We start from the raw sequence: 19,548 nt of genomic DNA, 5'->3' as shown, positions 1-19,548 counted from the left end.
AACCCAGCAGTCTGGACTGATCCTTGGTACTACAGGAACGAAAATTAACAGGTAAGAACTAATTTTCCTTTGGATTGTCTGGCTCCTTTTTCTTCCCCAAGGTCATGTTGCCATATGTTCTGGAGGAAGTTTAAAGGAAACTGAGGAGAGGGAGAGAGTGCTGAGATGGGGTTGCATTTGAGCCTTGTGGGAGGTGATTTTTATGTGAAATAGCCTGGGGATAGTGAAGGGGGCACAAGAGAAACAGGGATGGGGTAGAAGAAGTTCAAATGAACTGAAGGAATGGTGGTTGAGAGGTATAAGCCAAAAAGGGAGGGGGGTGTGGGGGTGTGAAAGAAAGCCAAGATGGAGATGGGTGATGGTGAGGCAGAAGTAGTGAAAGGATATGTGAAAGAGAGCCTGAGGTAACAGATAGAATAGTGAAATCCAGAATTGGTGAAGATGAGAATTGATGGCAGAGCCTTAGGTAGGAGGATAAGTGGGGGGAGAGAGGCAGTGGGGGAAGAATAGTATGTGTCAGATACTAGTGCTGGGCAGAGGGTGAGGAGAGAGGTGGTGTTATGTTGAAGCTGCCAAGTCTCCATCATAATTGTGTGTGGGGGGGGGGGGGGGGGTGCGAGGTATACTATGCCGAGACTGGTGAGGAGAGGGTGAAGGAATTGAGAGAGCTGGATTGGAATAGGGTTAAGGGTTTGAGAAAGATTCTAGTAGTGATGAAGGGAAGGGAGTTCCCCATTGGAGTCCATCCCACTATGCAGAGCAGTTGCTGGACAAAACAGCAATCAGGGCAAAGATTGCTTTTGGCACCCTTTTCCCCTTTGGACAGACTAAAAGGGCAGTGAGGTGTTCCCCAGCTTAGTGCCATGGGCAGACACACTACTTGCCACTTCTTTTTTTTTTTTAATTTACTGTTTATTAGCTTGTTTATGTAGAACATGGCTACACGGTTGTCCTGAATTAAAATTCTCTTTCCTGAAAGTTGTTAAGAGAAAATCCTTAGAGCATAGTGGATGGCTCGTAGCTCCATGTGGTTGATTTGGAGAGAACTTTCTGCTGGGGACCTTGATTCTTGGTGATCTCAGGTTTTCTGGGATGCCTGCCCCAGCTCACCCTATCATTGCACTATAAGGTTTTATAGTTCTGCCTACTCTGATACAGTAGTGTTCTTTCAGTATATGTGCACATATTTTGTTAGAAAGGAATATAGCACAAATATGTTACAAATATCCCTAAGGATTTGTACCTTACAAACTCAAAACACTTATAAAAAGGCACAACTCATTAGGTCACGGTAATAATTTATGCCAAGCTTCATTTAGGTAAAATCTCCTTAGCATAACCTGAACCCAGCTGTGTGTTTGTACGAAAAGAAACCCAAAATAATTAAAACCCTCAGCTTGATTGTATCTCACCCAAACTGAATCAGGAATGTTTCTGGTGGAAATTTCTCTGATGACCAATTGAAGTTCTCCCAGTGCAGGTCCCACTGTTGGGAATGGTCCCTCTCTCATGGGCACTCTGGTTTTAGTGTAATGAATGTCATGGTCGTCATCTTTGTTAGTTCAGCTACTGGTGCAGAATCAGCCCCAATTGCATAAATGAAATCTGATCTTGTCTTGATGCTTCTGGTTTTGCTTAGTCCATATCCAGAGTGATTTTGCTATCTCTGTTGCTTTCCAACTGGGCAATGGCCTATGATGAGGTTTTCTCGAGGCATTTCCAGGCAAAACCTAAGCCATGATTTTATCGCAGTTCAAAATCTGTTTCTGAAAGGTCACAAATGCACAGGAGGCTCACTTCAGTCTGTTGTAAAGGTTGTTTTTTCTCATTGTCGGACAAATTTTTGTTTGGCTGCTGGCCTAACAGTGACTTCCTCACCTTCGACATTTCCATGGTTTAGTCTGCTCCTGCCTCCTATGCTTGTCAAAACCCTTCTCCTCCTTTTATCTTTCTTTATATGTGTAAGTATTGTACTCATCTTGTTTCTGCAAGTTTTCCATCGACGGTCAGGGCTAAATGATGTCATCTGATGCCACCGAACGTACCCTTCTCTCTTAGTTTATAGAACTTTTGCTCTGCTGAGCATGTGCAGGAGTTGCCTTATGAGCCCTTCTCTTTTTTCGTCCAGGCTTCAACATGGACATATACCCTATTTCTGTTTCACTTTAACTGATTTCTCAGTATCTTTAATTTTTTTTTTTATTCTTACACTGCTTCAGCAGCTCCCCAAACAGCACTTTTCAGTGCTAAACAAAAAAAATAAAAAAACTTCATATAAAATGTTCTACACTAAGAAGCCCACCATCAGTGGCTTCAAGGATTGTGTGTATGGTGGAAAAATGGCCAATATGGATGGACATATTTGTTACCGGTACTTAGGACTGAACCATGATCAGTCTAACTCCTATTACTTTGTCAGAAGTCCAGATCTTGGAAGATGGAAGAACTGCAGAAGTCTCTGAAAAGCTGCAGCCGTTCCTCTTTCTGGAGTGGAATTTCTTTTGCACCCTAGGTTCTGAGTAAATCTCCTTCCCTCATTGGAATAGTAAGTAGAAAAAGTGCCATTCTCAGGTGACAGCAAGCCATCATGTACACTGTGGGTCTCGGGGCCTAATAAAAAGAAGTGCCACTCCTCAGAGGTGGCAGTGCAACCAGCACTGATAAAGCTACATTCACTGGTGCATCAAACCCTAGTGCCAGAAGCACATTGCTTGTCAGAGCACTTGATGCATCGAGTCTTGCCACTGATGATGTTTCCTCTCTCAGTGCCTCATATCAAGAATTTGCACACTAGATGTGCTGGCCCTCAAATTGCTGAGAATGTTTGGGGCTGAGGGAAATATGCTCCTCTTACCTCCTATTTCAATGGAAATGTCCCCATTGAGGCTGCTGGAGCAGGACCTGTGTCTGGTGAACCAGATCATGTCTACTCTGAAGTAACGTTAGTATCTAACTGGTTCCCTGGACTAACTTTGCAAAGTTCAGAGGTTTTACAAGAAATCTCTATCTTGGTCTCTGCAGAAGATGTTTCCCCTGCAGCATCTGGCCAGAAAGCATGGCAGCTTTTGAACCAAGTGGCAGAGTTGTTGAAGACCACATTTACCTCCCTGGCAGCTAAGGACAAAGAGGGCACTTTCAGCCTCTCCTTTTCAGAATATTGCATTTGCTTCCTTGAAGAGTCCTTTCTCACTTGACCCAAGGGGTACTTCATTAGAACCCTCGCAAGATGATTTGCATCCTCGCCATTCTCTTGCATTGGAGTCTAGACAGTCAAAGGACCATTTACCAGTAATACTTTCCTCCTCGTTTGCTCACATCATCATTGGGATCCTATATCAATCTCTTTTCTCCCTTCAGATTAGAGGAAGGTTGTATGAGAATACCCTCTGACCCCTTTACCTGAGTCTCCTGAACATTTTGTTACTTCCTGAGGACCTCTCATTTCCAGGTTGTTGAACAAACTGGGTAAAGCACTAGGAATTAACATCTGTAAGGACAAGGCACAGACGCAGAAGTCTTCAGTCTTTTCCAGATATTAAACATCCTGGTGGAGGCCACAACCATTTCCATCCATTTAATTCTTCAGGAATTAGAGAAAAATGTGGGAGAATCTTATTTCCTACAGTCCAGAAATTAGATCTAGAGTCCACTCAACTCTGGGATTTGGGCTGGTACCCTTACCAATCAGTTGTAGTGGAGGAGTCTTTTTTTTTTTTTTTTTTTAATGTACAAAGAAAAGACAAATATTCTCCAACCCGCCACCAGGGAAAGATCTCTAGGCTGCTGACCAGTTTTTGGAAAAAAAGAGTTCCATGCTTAATATTCGCATCACTATACACCAATTTTACATGGTGCAATATTTTATGATTCATTCAAAAACTGAAACTGCTTCTTACCCCAGTTGATGGCAACTCTGCTTACCCACAACCACTCTTGGCTATGAGAGAGTGTACACACATCTTATTCGATCAGTTTACGAGGCATTTAACATCCACAAATAGGCCAAAGGAGAGAACCTTGCTTTGGTAATGTGTGTCCTTCACAAAACTGAAGAACTTCAGATGGGCCAGGTGAATGGGGATGTGTGCATAAACATCCTTCCTGATCCAAAGCACGTATCCAATTCCTCTGTTAAATGAAAAGGAAACGCCTTCTGGTGATGAGACTATACTGTCAGTTGCAGTTGGACCGACTTAGAAGAGTTGGAGCTGAAGACTGTAGATTGTCTTGCCCTCTCTTGACCCAATGAACTACAATTTTCAGGGTCCAACTGTCTTCAGATATACAGAGTCATTCTGGGAAGAGGGACTAAACACACTCATCCCATTGGAGGAGACAGGTTTCAGATTTCTCACAAATTGATCTCTGGCTTTGGCTACTTCTGTTATTGAGACTTAGGCTGACTCCTTTCCTTTTCTCAGTCTTGGGTCAGGGGCTGATGCTGCTGAAGATGCCAAAAAGAGTGATGTCTGTGACAGATGGCCATGTCAATGCACCGACGCAGGGATCCATCCCTGAAGGCGAAGAGTGCATCGACACAGGGAAGACAATGTAACTCGCACCCCTTGCATGGCCCCGCGGACCCAACCAACTCCAAAACCCCAGCAGGGGTTTTAGGAACACCCAAACCATCTCCACTGCTAACTGTGGGTGGAAGACTCTCCCATTTTTATCAGTCCCGAGAGGAATTATGACTGACAGCTGAGAACTTCAGATCCTCAAGGAGGGCTACACCCTGAATTTCAAGACAATACAGACGTCCCACATCTCAAACAGATATAGGGGACAGAGCGCGCAGAGGGAATGCCCTCAAGGAGGAGATCTCCAGACTGCTTTGCCAGGACTGCATCTGCCTACTTCCTGTTTCCTTGCGGAATCAGGGATTTTATTCCCTATACTTCCTCATCCCCAAGAAATCGGAAGGACTTCACCCTATCCTGGACCTATGAATGCTCAACAGATTCATTCACAAGAAAAAGTTCAAGATGACTTCTCTCAAGTCCATCCTATCCTTTTTACATCCCAACGACTAGATGAGTGCGCTAGACCTAAGGGATACATATGCCCACATTCCCATCCATCGAAACTGTTGGTAGTACCTCTGCTTCCAGGTCAATGGACACTATTTCCAATACAAAGTACTCCCATTTGGACTGTCGTAGTCTCTGGGAGTCTTCACCAAGTGCCTAGCAGTGGTTGTGGCCCATCTTGGGAAACAGAGAATACAGCTGTTTTCTTACCTCGACGATTGGCTGCTGGTTGCCCCGGACCCATCCTTTCTGCAACACAGCCTACGAATCACCATCCGATGCCTAGAAGAGTTGGGCTTGCTTATCAACTACATAGAGTCCAACCTACAGCCTACCCAAACCCTTCAGTTTATTGGGGCAGTAATCGACACGAAAGCAGGCAAGGTGTCCCCGTCGGAATACAGGGGTCATAACCTGTGGACCGTGTCTATGCAACTGCTGGCTGTCACATACACCTCAGCCTGACAAATATTGACTGTCCTAGGGTACATGACGGCGTCAGTCTGTGGTGCCTCACACGTGCCTACATATGCGCCGACTACAGTGGGGCCTAAAAACACAGTGGACACAAAACCTGCAACCCCTGTCACAATAGGTAAGGGTCACCATGAGCATGAAAAGGGATTTCCAGTGGTGGATGCGCCCTACGACACTGTTCATAGGAATGCCCCTCTGACAGCCGGCTTATCAGGTCATCCTGACCACAGATGCCTCGAACACAGGCTGGGGAGCCTACACAGATCAGTTTCAAACCCAAGGCCGATGGTCAGACTGGGAGAGAACGCACCAAATAATCCTGTTGGAACCTCAAGTGATCAGGTGTGTGTGTGGGGGGGGTCCGGTTCATGGAGGCTCTTCCGAGAAGCTGTACGCATCTTGGAATGGGTGGAAGGGAAGTCCATCACACTCCAAGCGACTTTTCTCCCTGGTATAGGAAACTCAGCAGGATTTTCCATCCCCACGAATGGGAACTCAACCAGGAAGTGGCAGACCGCCTCTTTCAAGTGCGGGGCCACTGCTCCATAGATCTCTTCGCCATGGAAAACAAAAGGAAAGTGCCCGCATTCTTCTCAGTCTACCCCAGCAAGCACCGTCTAGCACAGTATGCTTTCCTCATCCCATGGATAGGAGGACTGCTATATGCCTTGCCCCCCATCCCGCTTATATCAAGGACCATCCAGAAGTGCATCATGGTCAGAGCCAATCTCATTCTCATAGTTCCGGCATGGCCCCGGAACTATCAACCAGGCAGCCAGTGCCCCTCAGGCATGCTCGGAACCTGCTATCACAGGATGGAGGCTCCCTTCTTTATCCCATGTGCTCCTCCCTCCATCTGACATTGTAGAAATTGAAAGGGCAGTATTGACATACCTAAACTCACCGTTACCAATTCAAAAAGTATTGTGTCCTCCAGGAAGTTCTCCACAAGGAAAAATTAACAAGCCAAGTGGATCAGGTACTCAAAGTGGTGTGGAGAGCACCGAGTAGACCCTTTCTCCTGCCCTCTAGAACACTTGCTGGAATACCTCCACTCTTTATACCAGGCGGGACTGGCAACAGCATTTGTCAGAGTACATGTCAGCACTATCGCAGCTTACCACCTCCCTCATGATGGCTTCCCAGTGTCATGCCACCTGCTCATCTCCAGATTCACGAAGGGTATTCAATGGCTGCGCCCACTGGTTCAGAAGCCTCCAGTCCCGTGGGATCTCAACCTAGTTTTAGAGCAGTTGATGCTCCCGCCCTTTGAACCTCCAGACAGTATCTGTCCTGGAAAGTCCTCTTCCTGGTCATCCTCACCTGAGCAAAGAGGGTTAGTGAACTGCAATCGTTGATCCACTGTTCACCATACCTGGAGTTCCACTACGATAATATGACATTAAGAACTCATCCATCCTTCCTCCCCAAGGTGGTATTAGCATTCCACCTCAATCAGACTATCACCTTACCGACCTTCTTCCCGAAGCTTCACAAATCTGAGACAAAGACTGCTTCACACGTTGGATTGCAAACGTGCCTTGGCTTACTATAAACGGCGCACACATTCGGAGTTCAGGGCCTCCCGACTCTTTTTCTCCTTTAGCCTGAACGCCCCCGGACTCCCCATCTCCAAGAGAACCCTATAACCTTGGATCTCCCAATGCATCCTGTTCTGTTGCAACAGAAGATCAGAAACTCTGTCCACATCACCAAAGGCCCACCAAGTAGGAACAACTAAAGAGACTGTCCACAATGGTGAACCAGGTTGAGCGCTCTGCCTTCAAGTACCGGAATGGACTGTGCACCACTTCCAGGGACCATGCGGCTGCTCAACCTTCCAGCTGGGCACTCCCAGGCAGCATGGCTAATTCAGCCTGCTTATCTGTGGGGAAAAAAGCAAGTTTGCTTACCGTAAATGGTGTTTTCCGTAGATAGGAGGGTGAATTAGCCATGCTAACCAACCCGCCTCCCTGGACAGTCTCCTAACTGTGCAGTACAAGCTTGGATAACAGACTGAGGCAAGCTGGAAGCCAAGTGGGAGAGGACACACACAGGCACACAGAGCAGAGTTCTTTGTACTTTGAGGAGCTCTGCCACCTAGAGGACTGGAGGACGTTCCCAGGCAGCATGGCTAATTCACCCTCCTATCTATGGAAAACACTGTTTACGGTAAGCAAACTTGCTTTTCCTGACACTGATGGATAGCATCTATGCCAGCTTATCCAGAAACCTGGAGTAGCAGAGGTTCTGGAGACATATGTTGAGGTAAGTCTGAAGGAATACCTCCTCCATCCTGGACAAAAGAGATTCCAGTTTCACACTCTGGTCTCCAGGAAAATAAATTCTTCACTATCTCCGACTGCTCTGTCCCCACAGATTAGGGACCCTCTGCACCGAGATGGAGGGACAGCATATTCAGAAACTAGATCAGTTCATCCTCACTAAGAGCAGTCAGTGTAGTCATGGAAGAATTCTGTCCCGTGACAGCAGCAACTGGGTGAGATGTGCCTTGCACCAGTTACATCTACACTTGCCTTCAAACGGCACCCTGGTCCATGGTCACCACCAGCTGTGCTTCCTGCTGTGCCCTAACCTCAGCAGTAGAACTTCTGGGCTTATGTACCATAGTGGTCCACTCAGATACAGCTGATAGCATTTTGGATATTGTGCCGAGCAAGACAATTATGCCTAGTGTTAGCATTGATTTGGCCCTGATCCAGATAAAATAAATGACACTGTGTCATAGAAATTCTCACAGGACAAGCAGGATGGTAGTCCTCACATATGGGTGACATCATCAGGATGGAGCCCAATCATGGAAAACTTCTGTCAAAGTTTCCAGAACTTTGACTGGCCCCTACTGGGCATGCCCAGCATGGCACCAACCCTGCAGCCAGCAGGGGTCCCCCTTCAGTCTTCTTTTTTCCGCACAGCAGTAGCCTCGCGATAAAGGAACTCTGAAGAGATTCCTGACAGGAATTTTCCTCATGGAATTATTAAAAGTTGAATTGCCCCACAGGGGTCCCTCCTCTAACTTTTTTCTGGCTGAGGTACTCCGGTAAGTTTTTACTCTTTTTCCGTCGAATACAGTCAAGTTTGGCCCTTGCAGCCTACTGGCCGTCGACCGTACCGCGGCTCGATTTTCTTCAATGGCCATGGCGTCGGGGTTCCGTCGGTCCCCGGACTGTACTCGCACCATGTCTATCACAGACCCCCATGGAGTCTGTGTAATGTGTTTAGGCCGTGAGCATGATGTCCTGACTTGCACCAAATGTGCTCTCATGACACCAAAAGGTCGCAAGGCCAGAATGGAGAAGATGGAACTCCTCTTCCGTGCTCAGACCCCGACTCCGTCCATTGCATCGACATCGTCGGAACCGGCATCGACCACCGACCGGTGACCGACCACCATAGACCTCTTCACGGCCATCGAAATTCTCTACTCCCCCTCAGGATCAAGGGGATTGCAGGGAGAAACATCGCCATCGACATCACAAGACTTGGACCATCGAGGGAGCGAAATCATCGAGCTCGCCACCGTCTAAGAAGCCCCGTCCAGGAAAGGCACCAACCATTCCTGCGACCGGGTCATCGAGGCCACCCTCACCCGATTGGGGTTTGGGAGTCGCGATTCCACCTGTAAAGGTGGTCCCTCCGGCTATGCCTCTGCCTCCCTCTTCTGTTCCGGAGCCAGGGCTGCTTGCTCCAGGTCTCAGAGAAGAACTGGACCGGCTGGTTCAGGAGGCCATCGACAAGGCGATGCAACGTCTTCAGGTTCCTCCGGCACAGACACCGGCACCGATTGTGGAACCTGTCATCGACCCGATTCCAGCAGCGCTGGCACTGCTGTTATCCAGAATGGAAGTGCTGATGGCTGCGCGTCCACCCATGGATCTCGGGGCTCCGATGCCCTCCCCGCTGACAGCTTCATCGGGAGGAGAAACACTGTTCCGCATCCCTCCATCCGGAGTTTTGCCTCGGCCATCGGTGCCAATACATCCATTGGCACCATCGGGTCATCCATCAATGCCCTCGATGCCTGCACCAATGCCTTCCATGCCATCGGTGCCTCTGGCGATTCCTTCGATATTTTCGGAGCCTAGACCAGGACAGTCAGGTATCCAACCCCCTTTTCATCCTACAGGACAGTCTGCTGATCCTTATGACACTTGGGGTGATGATACTTCAACAGACACCGATGATTTACTTTCACCACCTTCTCCCACTGAAAGTAGAAAGTGTTCTCCTCCAGAGGACCTTTCATTCATTAATTTTGTGAAGGAAAAATCTGAGTTGGTTCCTTTTCAACTTCAGACGGAACAGGATGACAGACACCAGATGATGAAGTTACTCCAATTCTTGGAAGCCCCCAAGGTGATCACCTCTAATCCCATTCATCAAGTCCTCCTTGATCTCCTCAAAAAGAACTGGGAAAATCCTGGATCAATTGTTCCAGTGCACAGAAAGGCTGACACTACTTATTTAGTTCAGTCAGCCCCAGGCTTTCAAAAATCCCAGCTCAACCACCACTCAGTTGTGGTAGAGTCTGCTCAAAAAAGAGCAAAAAGGTCAAAGCCTCATTCATCTACCCCGCCTGCTAAGGAACAAAGGTTCCTGGACAACATTGGTCGATGAGTGTTCCAAGGAGCCATTCTTATCTCCCGAATTGCTGCCTATCAGCTTTATATGACCCAATATAATAGGGTCATCTTTAAGCAGATACAGGACTTCTCGGAGTTCCTACCTGAACAATTCCAAGACCAGCTCCAAACCCTTGTAAACAAGGGGTTTGAGGCAGGCAAACATGAGATTTGGACATCTTATGACATATATTTGACACCTCTACCAGAGTGTCTGCAGCGGTTATTTCGGCAAGACGGTGGGCCTGGCTCAAATCTTCTGACCTTCGCCCAGAAGTGCAGGACCGTTTATCCAACCTACCATGTGTCGGAGACAATCTGTTCGGTGAACAGTTCCAATGAATGGTGGCTGAATTAAAGGACCATCATGAGACTCTCAAACAGCTCTCTTTGATGCCTTCCGACTTCTCCTCAAGACAGCCCTTCAGGAAGGGCTCTAAGAAGTCGTTCTACCGTCCAAGGAAGGCCTAACCGCCACCAGCAAGATCCCGTACTACGAGACCTTATCAAAAACCTCAGCCTCGCCAAGCCCGAAAACAAAAACCACAAGCAGCTCCCCAGGGGCCTGCTTCAGGTTTTTGACTTCCGCTTGGAGAGCAGCAGCCAGAGTCCTCTCTCAAACATACCAGTGAGAGGCCGATTGTGCCACTTTTACAACATGTGGCAGTCAGTCACAGCCGACCAATGGGTATTGGCAATCATTGCTCAGGGTTACCATCTGAACTTTCTCGCCCTACCACCGGACTCCCTACCTCTGCAGACGTGGAGAACATCCGATCACGCCATTCTTCTGGATCAAGAGGTCTCCCTCCTTCTCCAGTCAAGAGCAATAGAACCCGTTCCGCACTCCCAGCAAGGCCTAGGGTTCTATTCCCGGTACTTTCTGATCCCCAAAAAATCGGGGGGTGTTCGTCCAATTCTGAACCTACGTGCTCTCAACAAGTACCTCCAGCGGGAAAAGTTCAAGATGGTAACCTTGGGATCACTTCTACCTCTTCTACAAAGAGGAAACTGGTTCTGCTCTCTGGACCTCCAGGGCGCATACACACACATTGTGATAACTCCAACTCATTGCAAGTACCTAAGGTTTTTAGTGGCCCCAAGCACTATCAATACAGATTCCTTCCGTTCGGCCTAGCGTCTGCACCAGGAGTCTTTACCAAATGTCTCATAGTTGTCGCAGCTTTCCTCAGGAAAGAAGGTGTTCACGTCTACCCCTATCTGGACGACTGGTTAATCAGGGCTCCAACCCAGCAAGCGGCTCGGTCGTCCCCTCGATTTGACTCTGCACACTCAAATTTCACTAGGATTTCTTGTCAATTACGAAAAACCTTATTTAGTCCCATCTCAAACCTTGTTGTTCATTGGGGCAGACTTGGACACCTTGCAGGCAAAAGCTTTTCTACCTCAACAACGAGCGCTAACTCTCGTGTCTCTTGCTCACCAGTTGCAGTCTCAGAATGCTGCAACAGCTCGTCAATTCCTCGTCCTCGGACACATGGCGTCCTCAGTCCATGTCACACCAATGGCCCCTTTGGCCATAAGACTCATGCATTGGACTCTGAGGTCACAATGGGTTCAAGCTGTTCAACCTCTGTCGACCATTGTCCCATTACCGACTCACTCCGTCTGTCTCTCGCCTGGTGGAAAAATCAGACCAATCTCCTCCAGGGATTGCCCTTTCAAGTGCCAGATCTGCAAGTCATTCTCATCACCGACGCTTCCAACCTCTGGTGCGGAGCCCACGTGGCCAATCTGCAGACACAGGGTTTTTGGTCTCCAGAGGAAGCCAAACACCAAATAAATTTCCTGGAGCTTCGAGCAATGCGATATGCTCTCAGGGCTTTTCAGGATTGCCTATCAAACCAAGTCATCCTGATTCAGACGGACAAAAAGGTGGCTGTGTGGTACATCAACAAGCAGGGAGGCACAGGCTCCTTCCTTCTGTCTCAGGAAGCTGTGCAGATTTGGGCGGAAGCTCTCTCCCACTCGATGTTCCTCAGGGCCACCTACTTACCGGGAGTGGACAATGTTCTAGCAGACAAACTGAGTCGGGTCTTTCAACCGCACGAGTGGTCTCTCAACCCCTCAGGAGCGAACTCCATTTTCTGACAATGGGGTCATCCTCAGACAGATCTCTTTGCGTCCCCTCAGAACCACAAAGTGGACAATTACTCCTCCCTCATTCGCAGCAAAGGCTCTCAGCCCAGAGATGCATTCTCCCTCTCATGGACAACCGGTCTGCTTTATGCATTCCCTCCACTTCCTCTTCTCTCGAAGACTCTCGTGAAGCTAAGTCAGGACAGGGGAACCATGATCCTGAGAGCACCTCACTGGCCACGCCAAGTGTGGTTTCCAATACTACAGGATCTCTCCATCCGCAGGCACATTCCCTTGGAAAAGGACCCACTTCTGATCACTCAGAACAATGGGAGCCTACGCCATCCCAGTCTTCAGGTCTTGTCCCTGATGGCATGGATGTTGAAAGGTTAATCCTTCAACCTCTTAACCTTTCAGACCCAGTTTCCCGTGTCTTGATTGCTTCACGGAAGCCTTCCACGAGAAAATCTTACTCCTATAAATGGAAAAGGTTCACATCATGGTGCGCTTCTCAGTCCCTTGATCCCTTTTCCTGTCCAATCCCACAGTTTTTGGACTATCTCTGGCATCTGTCAGAGTCAGTTCTCAAGACATCTTCCATCAGAATGCATGTCAGTGCGGTAGCCGCCTTCCATAAAGGTGTCGGGGATGTCCCTATATCAGTACAACCCCCTTGTAACACGCTTTCTAAAGGGCTTGCTCCACATCAAGCCACCTTTACGTCCTCCGGCCCCTTCTTGGGATCTTAATCTGGTTATCTGTCGGCTCATGAAACCACAATTCGAGCCTCTTCACTAAAATATCTCACATGGAAAGTGATTTTCCTTTTGGGTATCACTTCAGCTCGCAGGGTTAGTGAGTTACAGGCCTTAGTTACCTATCCGCCTTACACTAAACTCCTGCCGGACCGGGCGGTACTCCGCACTCACCCTAAGTTTTTACCTAAGGTAGTTTCGGAGTTTCACAATAATCAATCCATCGTACTACCTACCTTCTTTCCCAGGCCCCATTCCAATCCAGGGGAACAGGCTCTGCACACCCTTGACTGCAAACGGGCTCTAGCTTTTTATGTAGACCGTACAGTTGCCCACAGGAAGAGCACTCAGTTATTCGTCTCTTTCCACCCCAACAAATTAGGGCAACCTGTGGGTAAGCAGACTCTCTCCTCCTGGTTTGCGGACTGCATATCTTTTTGCTATCAGCAAGCAGGCATTCCTTTTCAAGACCCCATGTTAAAGCACACTCTGTGAGGGCCATGGCGACTTCAGTAGCACACCTACGATCGGTGCCGCTTCCTGACATTTGCAGGGCTGCCACCTGGAGTTCTCGCCATGCTTTCGCAGCCCACTATTGCTTGGACAAAGCCGGAAAACAAGATTCCATCTTCGGCCAGTCTGTCCTGCGTAACCTATTTCCAACGTGACGTACCAACACTCTTCCTCCTGCCCGGTGGGGTTCAGGATGCCCTCTACCAAATTCCACCCCAGATGTTGTGCCTGTTGCACACCGTTGGGTACGTTTGGACATCCTCAGCTCGGTACTCACCCATATGTGAGGACTACCATCCTGCTTGTTCTGTGAGAAAGCAAATGTTGCTTACCTGTAACAGGTGTTCTCACAGGACAGCAGGATGTTAGTCCTCATGAAACCCGCCCGCCGCCCCGTGGTTTGGGTTCGTAACGTTTTGTTGTTTTATTTTTCGGCACTGCCTGTAGCTTTCAAATAAGACTGAAGGGGGGGACCCCTGCTGGCTGCAGGGTTGGTGCCATGCTGGGCATGCCCAGTAGGGGCCAGTTAAAGTTCTGGAAACTTTGACAGAAGTTTTCCGTGATTGGGCTCCATCCTGATGATGTCACCCATATGTGAGGACTAACATCCTGCTGTCCTGTGAGAAAACCTGTTACTGGTAAGCAACATTTGCTTTTTCTGTACCATAGAATATGAAGGGCCTAACCAACAAGGCTCTCTCCTGCTGTGTTTTACCCCTGTGCCAGAGGCACCAAGCTTTTCCTCTGCTTTGAGATGGATGGCCCTGATGGGGTTACCTCTCATTGTTTGAATGCTGCTCTTGGCATCTCGTTCAGTGTTGCAGTTTTCCCTCACTAAACTGAACCCCCCTGACCAGAGGTGGATCCAGGAACCAATGCCATTGGCTGGGGGAGAGCCTATCCTTTGCATATGGGATTGAGTTGGGGGGAGATTCTCTCCTTGACTCATTGCATTGAGTGCCTAATGATGCCTTACTCCTAGACAAGGAGCGGTTCTGCTGTTCAGCCCTGTGCCAAAGCTTGGCCAGCACCCTCCTTAGGATCTCCATTTTTCAGGCATGGTACAGTAGTAATAGCAGACAGTGTGTGTATCCATAATGAATATACAGCTCCCACAGATACATTCCTTGAAGCAGCGAAGTATGGGCTTATTGGTCTTGGCCTTCTCTTCACTCATTTATTTTTTTAAGACCTGAAAAGTTGTTTGCGGAGCTGTCAATGCAGCAGTAAGAAAATAGCAGAGCAGCAAGGTAGTAACGAGGCACAAGACCAAATATTGAAAAAATGAGTGCGACTCGGACATGTCCATACAGTAGCTTGGACAAAGATCAGACCGAGGGGCTGATGAGACAGTGTGCATGTGCAGGAACTCAAGTGAATGTTTTTTTTGTTTTGCTTTACTAAGCTCTGAGTGCTGGGTCTGTATCAGTACTGTTGGGTGATGTCACCCACGTGTAATGTCTAGCTAATGCCTGCTTATTACAGAGAAACAACTTGAGAGGACATGTGAAAGGGAGCAGGTAGCTGTAAAGAAGCCCAGCAGAAATTAAGTTTTGCTTTGATGTGGCAAACAGTGGTTACAAAGAAACTAGAACTCCAGTTCATACATTTCATTATGTTTTTAGAAATGCAAATTGGATGTTTAGGGACAAGGTAACAAAAGTATTCTATGGTATTCCTTACCTTCTGGGCTGTTGTGTGTGTTTAAAAACTGTTCAAAGCAACTGCTGGTTTCCAGCTTCAAAATCTTGAGCCTTGTTCTGATGAACTGCTCTCGTCCTGTCTAGCAAGTTCTTTCCCCTCCCCACTCACATGACATGTAGCTCAACCCTGTGCTAATTGTTCCCTTGGAATTTGCCATCTTTAGATATATATATATATATATATATATATATATATAAAGTTTCTGGTCTCTGGCCCTAATTGTCCTGATACTATTGTTGACCCAGGATGCTGCTAAAACTATACATGCATTCATTGACAGAAAATCTGATGTAACTACTGCTCTGACTTCACCTGTTGGCTGACTGAGTAGCAATAGGATAAATCTAAAAAACCCAAAACCCTGTATCCTGCTTTCTCAGTCATAGGAAGATGCTGCATTGCTTGATGTGTAAGAAAGCTGTAAAATTACTCTATTTAGCAGTTGGGTGGGAAAGGCATGAGACATAAATGGGCATATTTTTAATAACTGTTTAAAACAAAATAATTACGAGTGAAGTTTAATATGATGTATTAGTAAAAAAAAAAAAAAAAAAAAAATTCCAAAGGAATCAATATTTTCATAGGAGTAGAAAAAAAATTCTAACCCTGAATATAAAATGTTTGTTTTTTTTCTTCCCCAAGACTTTAATTCTGAGTATCTTTATGAGATCGATAGGGAACAAAAACACAGTCCTCCTTGGTCTTGGCTTCCAAATGCTCCAGTTGACTTGGTATGGCTTTGGCTCTCAAACTTGGTAAGTGTGCTTATTTGACTTTCTATAAAAGATTGAAGTTGTTTTAATAAAGAATATAAAACAAACAGCATAACCTCTTTACATGATGAAGGGGGAGGGAACAATTCTAGAACATATATAATTTTTCCCATCTAAGAATATAGTTTTAAAAATTCTGTGAAATAACCCACTTTAGGAATTAGGTATACCATAAAGTTTTTTATTGAAAATGTTGCAAAGTATTTCTTTTCAAAGACACTATATTTTAATAAATACTTGTAAGGTGAATAATTAGAGCAGTTAAAATATATTGGCATACTTGTTAGTTTAAAGAATTATAGGCTTATTTTGTGGCATTCTTTAGTGTTCAACACAAATGAGGACTATCAGACTTTTCTAACTAACAAATAAATTTTTTCAAAACTCAGGGAATTAGTATCAGAATATTAGTGCTCAATCGTCTAGGCTCTTGCCCTTAAAGGGCTACAACCATTTTCATGGCAACAACAGCACTTGATTGTTAACATCATTTACCAATTCCCATTAAACACAATTTTTTATTTATTTTTGCACTTTAATTTACTATGTCACTTATCTTTTTGCTTTTTTTCTCTGTGAAATCTCCAGCTCCTTCCATCACCTCCTCTCGTGACTCAAAGACTATCGCTGTTTTAGTGACTGTAAAAGCTTTTTTAACCTCCCGCTGTTTTTGTGACTGTTAAAACCTTTCAACCTCCCAACATTGCAGTGTTTCGGCGGCTCCTCTCGCCTGCTTCAGGGGATTCTTCCTGATAATGAAAAACACACACACTGTCACACTATTCCCTTGCAACAAAATTTTCTCTCGATTTGCAGTTTCCTGGCATTTTAACACAACGGGACTCGCTCATTTTGTTGGCCACTCACGGCTCCACCCTGCAGCACAAAAACCGAACGACATCTCCACGCTCAGATAGCTTCTTGCCAACTTCCTGATATTTAAACACCCCTCCTCTCTGAAACTCTCACCAATCACAACACTCATTCAATGTCTCAACCAATCAGATCTTTTACTACATAAAAACCCACCAGTCAACCTCTTTGTTCAAACCGGATGGGTACGTGGTTTGCAATTTAAAGATCCATTTCTGTTCTTTTTGCATTAATTTTAAATTCAAATTGCCACCACGTTCATTTTCTTTCAAAACCTCTAACACTGTACATTTCATGCTATTAAATGCATTGCCCTTCTCCAGACAATGTTGCACCATCGGGGCTTCTAATCTCATACACTTCAGCGCACTCCTATGTTCTATAAGCCGCGTTTTCAGACTTCTCACAGTTTTCCCGATGTACAGTAACTCGCATGGACACCAAATTGCATACACCACCGCTTGGGTGGTGCAAGTTGATCTTACTTGAGGTTTATAGAAGTGCAGCTTTGATATTGGAATGTCTATATTTGAACATGCATTCTCACACACGGTGCACGCATTGTATGGGAAGTGACCTGCTACTTCAAAGGACTTCTCCTGAGGTTTTTTAAACATGGAATGAACAACTAAGTCCTTGATATTATTTCCTTTTTTTTTTAAAAGCTATCCATGGGCGCTCTGCAAATACTTGATGTACTTGCAGAATGTGCCAGTGTTTTTTTATGCTGTTTACTACTTTCCCTATACCAGCTGAATAGGGTAACACACAGGTAAGTTTATTCTTTTTCGCTTTTGGCTGAGGAGTTAACAATAACTCTCTGTTGTTCCAGCGGGCCCTTTTCAACTCTCTCCGGACCACCTTTTCTGGGTAACCCCTACTAAGAAATTTTTCTCTCATTTCTTTTGAATGTTTCTTAAATTCATCTGTGGTCGAACATAACCTCCATAGCCTTAAAAACTGTCCAAAAGGTATACTATGGATAAGCTGTTGAGGATGATGACTCGAGTACTCCAACAATGTGTTTCTTTCCATTGGTTTTTTATATATTGAAAAAAAGAACTCATTAGATCTGATTGAAACTAGAATATCTAGAAATGGAACCTCTTTATTACCAAAAGTGTAAGTGAATTGAAGAGAGGGGTCACAAGAATTTAACCACTTTATAAATTGTTCAAAAAGCGCTTGTTCTCCAGCCCACATTATAATGATGTCGTCTATAAATCGCCGCCAAAACAAGATGATATTTTTATACGGACAAATTTTTAACCATTGTTCCTTAAACCAACCTACATATAAACTGGCCACACTCGGAGCCATGGTTGCCCCCATGGCTGTCCCCCCTATTTGTTGGTAGTATTTTCCATCAAAAATGAAAAACGTTTCTTTTAGAGCTAGGCTAGCTAGCTGAACAACAAAAGAAACAGGGGTACGGGCTCTAATCCCTCGTTGTTTTAAGATCTTTTCTAATACTTCCAGTGCCGTATCCTGGGGTATATTAGTGTACAATGACACTATGTCAACTGTTGCCAGGGACACTCCTTCCAATTGAATATCTATATTTTCTAAGGTGTTCATTAGATCTCCCGAATCACGTATATAGGAAGGAAGATGAGGAACCAATGGCCTTAAAAAAGGTGTCAACAAATTGGGACAAGGGTTCCAATAAAGACCCTCGTGCCGATATTATTGGGCATCCAGGTGGTCTATCAAGACTCTTATGGATCTTTGGTAGGTGATAAAAGACAGGAACTCTCGGATGATCTACTTTAAGGAAACTATATTCCTTCATTGTGATCCAGTCCTACACAAAAGCTTCTTCTAATAACTGATCTATCTGTGCTTTTAGCATATTAGTTGGATCATCTTCCAGTCTGTTGTGATTGGTGAGAGTTTCAGAGAGGAGGGGTGTTTAAATATCAGGAAGTTCGCAAGAAGCTATCTGAGCGTGGAGACGCCGTTCGGTTTTTGTGCTGCAGGGTGGAGCCGTGAGCGGCCAACAAAATGAGCGAGTCCCGTTGTGTTAAAATGCCAGGAAACTGCAAATCGAGAGAAAAATTTGTTGCAAGGGAATAGTGTGACAGTGTGTGTGTTTTTCATTATCAGGAAGAATCCCCTGAAGCAGGCGAGAGGAGCCGCCGAAACATTGCAATGTTGGGAGGTTGAAAGGTTTTAACAGTCACAAAAACAGCGGGAGGTTAAAAAAGCTTTTACAGTCACTAAAACAGTGATAGTCTGAGTCACGAGAGGAGGTGATGGAAGGAGCTGGAGATTTCACAGAGAAAAAAAGCAAGAAGATAAGTGACATAGTAAATTAAAGTGCAAAAATAAAAAATAAAAAATTGTGTTTTAATGGGAATTGGTAAATGAGGTTAACAATCAAGTGCTGTTGTTGCCATGAATATGGTTGTAGCCCTGTAAGGGCAAGAGCCTAGACGATTGAGCACTAATATTCTGATACTAATTCTGAGTTTTGAAAAAAATGTCTTTGTTAGTTAGAAAAGTCTGATAGTCCTCATTTGTGTTGAATATTGAGTATAGCTATACATTGTGAGGAGAGAATAGCCCTAAGAACAGAATTCTTTAGTGTTCCACATTCACATAAGAGGTAATTAAATCCCATAGTAATACTATGCAGCCAAAGGGTGGTGACCAAATATTTATGCAATTTTTTACAATA

The 19,548-nt window shown here is 45.7% G+C and overlaps 1 protein-coding gene across 2 annotated transcripts in view; it reads left to right on the top strand.

Annotated features, from left to right (window-relative positions):
* Window positions 1-19,548, top strand: part of LOC115100041 (hippocampus abundant transcript-like protein 1) — a 166,986-nt gene that overhangs the window by 110,237 nt on the left and 37,201 nt on the right. For both annotated transcript variants that reach the window (XM_029618204.1, XM_029618213.1), the window contains exon 9: window positions 15,865-15,977. In XM_029618204.1, coding sequence (XP_029474064.1) covers window positions 15,865-15,977 — 113 coding nt within the window. The remainder of the gene's footprint in view (window positions 1-15,864; window positions 15,978-19,548) is intronic.

This window comes from Rhinatrema bivittatum, chromosome 1, assembly GCF_901001135.1.
Source record: "Rhinatrema bivittatum chromosome 1, aRhiBiv1.1, whole genome shotgun sequence".
Taxonomy (NCBI): Eukaryota; Metazoa; Chordata; class Amphibia; order Gymnophiona; family Rhinatrematidae; genus Rhinatrema; species Rhinatrema bivittatum.
The sequence above is the reverse complement of the archived record's forward strand: the minus strand, read 5'-3'. Positions and strand labels throughout refer to the sequence as shown.